At 39.0% G+C, this 9766-nt stretch overlaps 1 protein-coding gene and 1 long non-coding RNA gene across 6 annotated transcripts in view; one reads left to right on the top strand and one right to left on the bottom strand.

Annotated features, from left to right (window-relative positions):
- The window catches only part of LOC133632022 (uncharacterized), a 21859-nt gene extending 12839 nt beyond the window's left edge, over positions 1–9020 (top strand). The window contains exons 1-3 of one of the 2 annotated variants that reach the window (XR_009821643.1): positions 4761–4811; positions 4948–5040; positions 8069–9020. This is a non-coding gene — a long non-coding RNA (uncharacterized LOC133632022). Of the gene's footprint in view, positions 1–4760; positions 4812–4947; positions 5041–8068 lie in introns of those variants that run through there. The other variant, XR_009821644.1, reaches the window with a different exon arrangement.
- LOC133631939 (SH2 domain-containing adapter protein F-like) overlaps positions 1–9766 on the bottom strand; it is a 239498-nt gene that overhangs the window by 17097 nt on the left and 212635 nt on the right. For all 4 annotated transcript variants that reach the window (XM_062024139.1, XM_062024156.1, XM_062024148.1 and 1 more), the window contains 2 exons: positions 7662–7839; positions 6651–6770 (listed from right to left, as the gene is read on the bottom strand). In XM_062024139.1, the coding sequence (XP_061880123.1) occupies positions 6651–6770; positions 7662–7839 (298 nt within the window). The remainder of the gene's footprint in view (positions 1–6650; positions 6771–7661; positions 7840–9766) is intronic.

The raw sequence follows: 9766 nt of genomic DNA, 5'->3' as shown, positions 1-9766 counted from the left end.
TTTTGTCTCTCTTAGAAGTAAAAATGTCGGGCAAAGCGAGACCAGCTTGCTAGTAAATAAATGCAATTTAAAAAATAGAGGCAGCTCTCTGGTAAGTGCTGCTATTTGAGCTATTTTTAGAACAGGCCAGCGGGCGACTCATCTGGTTCTTACGGGCTACTCATCTGGTTCTTACGGGCTACTTGGTGCCCGCGGGCACCGCGTTGGTGACCCCTGCTGTAGACATTACTTTGTTTATTTTGCGACGTTGACAAGATCCACACAGGCTGCTGCGTTACTACTAAATTCATACATACTATAGTACTACTGATATTAACTAAAAAAATCTGTGAACAGAGTAAATCCCTAATCCTATTTTGCTTTTATAGCACTTTTCAAAGTATCCAAATGAGAGGCGGAAGGTAAAGTAGTTCCTGCCAACACAATACTATTAACCATTTTAAAACTGTATTCTTTATTGACACAACATAGCTGCAATGAGATAATATAATATGATTAATTCCAATGCTTTCTGTAGAGCAGGGGTTATTAACCATTTAGACCTTGGGGCCCAAGTTTTCCACTACAGAGGGGCTTGGGGCCCCACTTACATATAAACATTAAATTAGTAATATTGCTCTTGATTTTATTCATATTCTATAATTGTATCTAACCTATGTACAGTTTAAATGGGAACTGCACTTTTTTTGCCTATCATTATGAAAGACATGAGGACGGATGATGCATTATAAATACAAAAAAAATGCAATCAAAAACTGTTAAATTCTGCCTATAAAGCCCCTAAAACCATCAAAACACCTTCATTAGGGTTTAAAAATACATGATGTAAGTATATATATAATGTAGTAACGAGAACATTTAAAATAACATTTAATGGCGACGGTGCAGCTTGATTGGTAGAGCGGCCATGCCAGCAACCTGAGGGTTCCTGGTTTGATCCCCGGCTTCCGCCATCCACGTCATGCCCGTTGTGTCCTTGAGCAAGACACTTCACCCTCGCTCCTGATGGGTCGTGGTTAGGGCTATCCGTGTGTGAATGTGTGTGTGAATGGGGGAATGTGGAAATAGTGTCAAAGCACTTTAAGTACCTTGAAGGTAGAAAAAACATTTACCATTTAATAACTATGTATTTTGATCATTTTAAGCATATGCGGCGCATTCAATTCAAAAATGCATCACAGTTTGCTTTTTTTTTTTTCATCATCACTGATTATTACTCACTACAGACTTCACTAGACCCAACAAACATATTGAAACATCACTTACTGTACAATGGCTGCAGTCATTAGGATGCTGACTGCTAGGATGTTTATATTCCCATTTAGATGAAGAATGACTGATAATCCTCGCAAAGAAACGGGGAGGGACACACACACACAAGTGCTTTTCGTGTCGTTCTCGCCAGTTCAAGGTCCTAAATGGCTGTCAAAGTGTCCCAACTTGTTGGATTATATCAACAGCCACCTTCTGTTCAGGGGAGAGGCATTATTTATGATATACAATAAACTTACAGGGAACAGAGACGCGACGAAACAGCAGACCACTCAATGATGTAAACATAGGCACACAGGAAGTGACTATGGCGCCGCTCTAAATAGTTTGTCTGTGTTAGCGCTTATAATAACAATATAACTAATACTTGGTTAATATTCAAGTCCCTAAATGTAAGCGACCATTGGCTCCGCTGTAAACTGACTTTTATTTCCGTTTGTTTTTAATATTTAGAATGCATTAAAAACATATAATTCCTAATGACTGTAACGAGAGGCAAAATTTAAAAAAAAAAAGTGCAGTTCTCCTTTAACAGGATAAATAAACCTTGTCAGGTGATATGAAACCATGTGTTAATAACAAAGATTAATAGCTAGGCTTAGGTCAGGCTGATTATAAAATAAATACTAATCAAATATACTGCAAAGGAAGGGACTCATAAAAACTGATGAAAAATACATTGTAAGTAAAATTAAGGTGCAAATGAAAATACAGTTTCACCATGTTAGTCATATTTTTTAGCGATGTCCGATACCGGCCTGCCGATATTATCGGCCAATAAATGCTTTAAAATGTAATATCGGAAAATATCGGTAGCGTTTTTTTTTATTATCGGTATCGGCTTTTAAAACATTTTTTTTAATTAAATCAACATAAAAAACACAAGATACACTTACAATTACTACACCAAGCCAAAAAACCTCCCTCCCCCATTTACACTCATTCATACAAAAGGGTTGTTTCTTTCTGTTATTGGTTCCTACATTATACAGTATATCAATATAGATTAATACAGTCTGCAGGGATACAGTCCGTAAGCACACATGATTGTGCGTGCTGCTGGTCCACTAATAGTACTAACCTTTAACAGTTAATTTTACTCATTGTCATTAATTACTAGTTTCTATGTAACTGTTTTGATATTGTTTTACTTTCTTTTTTATTCAAGAAAATGTTTTTAATTTATTTATCTTATTTTATTTTTTTATTTTTTTTAAAAAGGACCTTATCTTCACCATACCTGGCTGTCCAAATTAGGCATAATAATTTGTGTTAATTCCACGACTGTATATATCGGTATCGGTTGATATCGGTATTGGTAATTAAGAGTTGGACAATATCGGAATATCGGCAAAAAGCCATTATCGGACATCCCTAATATTTTTTTGTGCTGAAGAAACTTCTTTGTGACTTTAGTTCCAGACTTCTTCTGACTGACATTGTCATTACTGCAACAAGTGGTGGAAAAGTGCACTACAACTGAGTACCGCATCAGCCCATTCGGACCGCAGCCGTTGGGGGCCCTCTAGAGTGCACTTGCGGCCCAACAATGGACACGGTTAAGAAACTTACTGCTAGAGATGTGTCATCCTTCCTTAAATGTGTCAAAATATTGATATTATGGCATGAGAATCAACCACTGTATCAAGAAAATATATTTTTTTTGTACCAGTCCGCACAGCTGGAGTCCATACAGAGAAAACTACTCTGATATTTCACCCAGTTTTACTCCTGTGCATACTTTTTCACACAATGCATTTTGAACAGCGTTTTATCGTTTCCTTTCCTACTCTGATATTTTATTGGGGTCACACGAGTTAGCCCACGCCTCACCTTTAATATCAGTTAGCAGCAGCTTGAAGGCCACAAATAAATCACTTTACCGCACTCCCTGCATGTCCGCTCTAACAGCGCAGCTCGTAATTGAGGTCTGTCCGGACACTTTTGTGATGTGGATTAATGGCAGCTGCAGCAAGCAAAAGGAGCTAAGTCATCTCCTGCTACTGCGGGTACAATGTAAATGATAGTCTGCTGGAGTTCAGTCCATAGCAATCCTGCTCTTCTCCTCAAAGTTTGCTGCTATCGATCTTTACTTCTTACAGCTAAATATTGAACCCATGCTTGTTACTGAGAGTGCATCGCTCTTGGACCTCCTGGGAAATTACATCGCCATTTTTCAGCAGCTCCACATTTTAGAACATCAACTCTTTTCCATCTCTGGCAAATTAAGTTTTAATACCACAGTGGAGGTTGTTGAACCAACCTAAAGTCAAACTTTTTAGAAGTTGACTATAAATTCTTGGGAAAAGTAAAATTAATTTAGAGGACGCAAGTCTAAAGTAGAGAGCATTAAACGATTAACTCTCGGCTTGTATTTCGCATTTTTTTGTCTTTTTTTGCACAACAGACCACGTTCTAAGAACCTATAAAACGCTCTAAAAACTTCCATAAACCTTGTATAAACACGCTGTATATATATATGTAATGTAGTAACAGGCACATTCATAGTAACATGTAATATTTACTTATTTTGCTCATTTTAAGCAGACGGCAACATATTCATTTCACAGACGTATCACAACGTCCACTTTTTCCTTCAACAACAACAAAATCAACACAAGTAATCATGACAGACTTCATGAGAGCCATCAACGACTACTTTGGGACAAATTATGAGTCAGAACCTTACGTATATTTTTTAGCCTGAATGAAAGGAGGATGAGCAACAAGTTTGAGAAGCTGTGTGCTAAACTGATCCAGCATTAGTCAAACATTAAGCATCATGTGCTAAACAAGATATACAAACAAAGAGCATAATAAAATAAATACTTTCAGGGATTCTCAAACTGTGGTACATGTACCACTAATGGTATGCGGGCTCTAACTAGTGGTACGCCAAATAATCACAATCAAATGTTACTGTTACAGTGGCCAAACAATTTAAATATGCTCGTTAAAAAAAACTGCCTTGTTGAAATAAATATTTAGGCCTACTGCGCTACTTTATTTTAATGCTGGTCATTATGGTTGTACTTGGAGAGCTCAGTGTTTTCTGAGGTGGTACTTAGTGAACAAAAGTTTGAAAATCACTGACTGTACGTCGTCTGCTTTCACTGGGATGCTAATATCTTCCCGTTTAGATGAAGAATTAATCATAATCTACCTGGAGGTATGCAAAAATAGGTGTCTGCAATCGAGTGTTTTTTTCATGACTTTCTCGCCATCTCCGGGTATAACTTGAATGTCAAAGTTGACCAACCTTTCGTTTTAAGGCCTTCTACTATTCAGGTGAGAGGCATTATTTATAATCTAAAATTAACTTTTACCAACTAAGTGGCGATGCAACAGCTCACCGGCTAAATATGTAATTGGCTGCATATTTAGCCTACCTCGTATGTGGTGTATTTTATGACTTAGAATGCATAAAAAAAGAAAAACATAAATGTTTTTGTCTTACACAGGGAAGGTGAATGATTGGTAAAATTCTCAAATAAAGTGCAGTTCCCCTTTAAGAAGAACATACGAATATACACGGAAAGGTATGGGAAGTTAGCCAATTTCTAAGCTAAAAAAAATAGCATTATTTTCTTTGTAAAGGGATAGAGTTTTTATATTGAAATATATTGTGCAGGTGTACTTATTGAACTGTAACTGACTGCAAATGTTTTTTGTTAGTCAGGCAGAAGAATATGCGATGAGAGGCGGTGAGATGCAGAAGCGACTGACATCCTGTGTCCTCCTCTCCAGGAATTACACGCCTCCAGCAAGGTGAGCTAAAGGCTTATCAGCGTTTGTCAGATTTTTACAGTTCCATCTCTTGTCTAAAGGTCGACATGAAATTGGGACTTTTTGGAAATGTCATTTTGTAAAATCTCCATCCAATATGAAATATGTCCATACCTGTAGCACATATAGTGTTTTGTTTGCGGATGTCTGCCAACTATATACCCGGAGCGGCTCCAGCGCTCTGGGCAAAATGTCAAGACTTAACTAAACCAATCACAGCTGCCCTTTTCAAACCTTCCTCTGGGGTCATGGGGGTCGCTGATGAAGGTAGCTGAACTGTGAGCATGTCAGCAAATTACGAGGCTACGCGTCCGAGAGGTTAGCGTGCTGAGGTGAAGGCTGAAGGGATGGACGCCACGTCGGAGGCATAGAGGGGGAAAGGTGACCATTGTTACCTTCGAGGAACAGCAGAGTCAGCTGACTTTTGCAGCTCAGGTAGAAAACTACAGGAAGTCAGGGTTTCCCACACATTCATGTATTCGTGGCGGCCCGCCACGAAAGAATTACGTCCGCCACAAATAAAAAAAAATAAAATTAAAAAATTAAAAAAAAAAATAATATATATATATATATATATATATATATATATATATATTTTTTTTTTTTTGTCCTCTCCAGCTTCTCAGGCAAATCATATAGTTGATGTAGATGCCCATATCGGCTGTTCAGATTTACTTTACAAGAGAGAAGTGTACTTCTCTTGTTGCCTTATTTGTATTTGACTTTATTAAATGTATGTTTATTAGAAACACAACATGTGTATATAACAAAGGGTGCAAGTCTGCAGGCAGTAGGAAACACATGGTTAAGAGTAGGGAGTAAAACTGATGGCAGTCTAAAGTTCAAGATTTTTGGAGCTCTTTGTTCAGTGGATCAGATGTTTGATGAAGCTATGTGTCTATCTACCACCACTACTGTTTTCTGTTTATTTGTTACTGACTGTGGCAGGACACCTCTGCCTCTGTTTCACTTTATGTTGCTGGTAAATAATATGGTTGTAGTAGTAGGCTAAAGTTAAATTATTTAGTATGCACTAATTAAAGGGGCAGAGCTTTGAGACATTTTAGCTTTTATATTTTATAAGATATATTTTTGTAAGAACCACAATTAATACATATATTTCAGTGAATAACTTATTGTTCAAATCCGTATATAAATATGTACATAAAGTGTTGTAATTATATTGTAAAATGGATGGATGGATGGACGTTTAAAACAAAACTGTTATTATTAATTAGTAAGTATACATTTTTTGAGCCTTTTTAGAGAAAATCAAATCATTGTAGTAAATTATGCAAATTACTCGATGATGTCATGGTGACCACGCCCATAGCCACGCCCCCACCGCCACAGGTATCTTGGCAGTTTATGGGAAACACTGAGGAAGTACTTACATGGAGCCCGAAGCAAGCATAAAGAGCAGTTATCCAGTGTATAATACCACTCAATAAAACTAAAACAAAGTAAAACTACTCAAGTTGGCAGAGTGAAACTGTCATAGTGGCATTTAAAGGTACTGTTGCCTGATGCTTTCCTACGTATAGTTATCATAACTAAAGCCAAAGAAAAAGCATCATTGTTGTTGTCCTTACTTGAGTGAGAGGGAGTAGTCGTTCTTGCTCGTTTCGCTGTTCCTCACCAGGTAGCTTGCCTCCTTGCACAGCCTTAGCAGGCATTCGGCATCCGTCCGACTGATAGCGCCATGGTACCAACTATTGGGGAAAAAGAGGAGTGTGAATCAAAAAGTTTGATGAATACATTCAAATGCATGGTACCTACTCTGCAATGCTCAACGCAGACATTGACATGTTTCCACTGTCAAAAGCACTACGAGGTATTACCGTATTTTTCGGAGTATAAGTCGCTCTGGAGTATAAGTCGCACCGGCCGAAAATGCATAATAAAGAAGGAAAAAAACATATATAAGTCGCACTGGAGTATAAGTCGCATTTTTTGGGGAAAATGTATTTGATAAAACCCAACACCAAGAATAGACATTTGAAAGGCAATTTAAAATAAATAAAGAATAGTGAACAACAGGCTGAATAAGTGTAAGTTATATGACGCATAAATAACCAACTGAGAACGTGCCTGGTATGTTATCGTAACATATTATGGAAAGAGTCATTCAAATAACTATAACATATAGAACATGCTATACGTTTACCAAACAATCTGTCACTCCTAATCGCTAAATCCCATGAAATCTTATACGTCTAGTCTCTTACGTGAATGAGCTAAATAATATTATTTGATATTTTACGGTAATGTGTTAATAATTTCACACATAAGTCACTCCTGAGTATAAGTCGCACCCCCGGCCAAACTATGAAAAAAACTGCGACTTATAGTCCGAAAAATACGGTACTTGTAGTGTAAACATGACAGTATACGTCACAGTCTCCATATTGCTTCAATAAGTGAATACAGGAAACCCTCATTATTGTCCATTGTTAATATTTGTGTGTTGTGTGACAATTCAATCTTGCATACTTTTCCCGGTATTACTGAACAATAATTTTTGTGTTTACATGAACTTGCGTGATTTCCTTCAGTGTAGTTGTATTGCCGTCAAAACAAAGCCAAAGCCGGTTCGCACTCACAACTGGCTCTCCAAGGGCATGCTGGGATCGATGCGTTCCCCGAGGGACGAGGTGCTGGACTGGTCCGCCGACGTCATTTTGGTGTTCACCAAGCAGCCGCTGGAGTGCCGCTGTAGTGGGCGAGCTTTCCCTTCCTTGGTGGGCGACATTCGGGGCTTCTCCACGCCGTCAAACTGGACTGCAAGACAAAATAATTCCAACGAGTTAATGCCTTTTTGCTGTGACAATATGCTGCATTCTAGTCCCACTTTTGCGGCTTCATTACATCGCAGATTATCTTTCTTTAAGCACATGTTACATATATTTGGCCTAAATTAAGTCTTAATTTAAGTTTTATTCATGTCTTGTTTTATTATTATGCTGCGGTGATTGATAAATATACTTACCAAGCCGGACTTCCGTTTCAGGGTGAAGGGTGAAACACTGCGATCAACAACATGGCGGCTAATCTTGGTGCTACTGTATCTTCACCACGACAATCAAAGATTGTCAAAACAGCTTGAAGATGACCTTCTTCTTCAACTCTTGCCTCATCAATAACACATCTCCACATTGGTGGGCGGTATAGCTCGGTTGGTAGAGTGGCCGTGCCAGCAACTTGAGGGTTCCAGGTTTGATCCCCGCTTCAGCCATCCTAGTCACTGCTGTTGTGTCCTTGGGCAAGACACTTTACCCACCTGCTCCCAGTGCCACCCACACTGGTTTAAATCTAACTTAGATATTGGGTTTCACTATGTAAAAGCGCTTTGCGTACCTAGAGCAGGGGTGTCAAACTCAAATACAGAGTGGGCCAAAATTTAAAACTGAACAAAGCCGCGGGCCAATAGGGACACAAACAAGTTTTGCACTGAATATTGAACAAGCAAGGTGTATATAACTTTATAGTGACATGCAAAATCGAGTTTCAAATAATAATAATTAAAAAATATCAATGGCATATCAAATACAATTTAAATAAAAATGTAATGCCTCTTTTCTATTTGAAGCTTTCTGAGGTAAATATCAACTTTAACTTTTTCCACAGGCTAATAAATTTGAAAATAAAATAATGAATAAACCAACCATTCAGGACTTTAAACTGCTCAGTTTGCAACACACTCTAATCTGATGTGCCTAAGCCAGATACCTGTCATCTTTTCTTGGATGCTAGTTCATTAATGTCGGGGCAACCTTCATTATCGAACGAAGGTGTTCATCAGTCATTATATCTCGTAGTCCACCCGGACCACAGTCTTGGGGGCGTGCCTTGAAGGCACTGCCTTTAACGTCCTCTACGAGCTGTCGTCACGTCCGCTTTTCATCCATTCTAACAACGTGCCGGCCCAGTCACAAGATATGTGCGGCTTCCGTACGCACACACACACGTGAATGCAACGCATACTTCATCAACAGCGATACAGGTTACACTGAGGGTAGCCGTATAAACAACTTTAACAGTGTTAGAAATATACGCCACTGTGAATCCACACCAAACAAGAATGACAAACACATTTCGGGAGAACATCCGCACCGTAACACAACATAACAAATACCCAGAACCCTTTGCAGCACCAACTCTTCCTGGACGCTACAAAATACACCCCCCGCTACCACCAACACACCCTCCCCCCTCCCCTCCACACACACACTTTGTAGCGTCCCGGAAGAGTTAGTGCTGCAAAGGGTTCTGGGTATTTGTTCTGTTGTGTTTATGTTGTGTTACGCTGCGGATGTTCTCTCGAAATGTGTTTGTCATTCTTGTTTGGTGTGCGTTCACAGTGTAGCGTATATTTCTAACAGTGTTAAAGTTGTTTATACGGCTATTCTCAGTGTAACCTGTATCGCTGTTGATCAAGTATGCGTTGCATTCACTTGTGTGTGCGTGCAGAAGGCGCACATATGTGACTGGGCCAGCACTCGTTGGACTGGATGAAAAGCGGACCTGAAGATTTTCGGGAGGGGCACAAAAATTTGGGAGTCTCCCGGGAGGGTTGGCAAGTATGAGAATGTTGGCCTGCGGGCCAGAGTTTGACACCCATGCACTAGAGAAAAGCATTCATTTCACACTAATTCACTTCACTTTGGTGTTAGCAGGACTCAATGGGACTACACTTAATGCTATCAGC

This window comes from Entelurus aequoreus, linkage group LG02 (assembly GCF_033978785.1).
Source record: "Entelurus aequoreus isolate RoL-2023_Sb linkage group LG02, RoL_Eaeq_v1.1, whole genome shotgun sequence".
Classification (NCBI taxonomy): domain Eukaryota; kingdom Metazoa; phylum Chordata; class Actinopteri; order Syngnathiformes; family Syngnathidae; genus Entelurus; species Entelurus aequoreus.
Note: the sequence above shows the minus strand (reverse complement) of the source record. Positions and strands in the feature narration are given on the sequence as shown.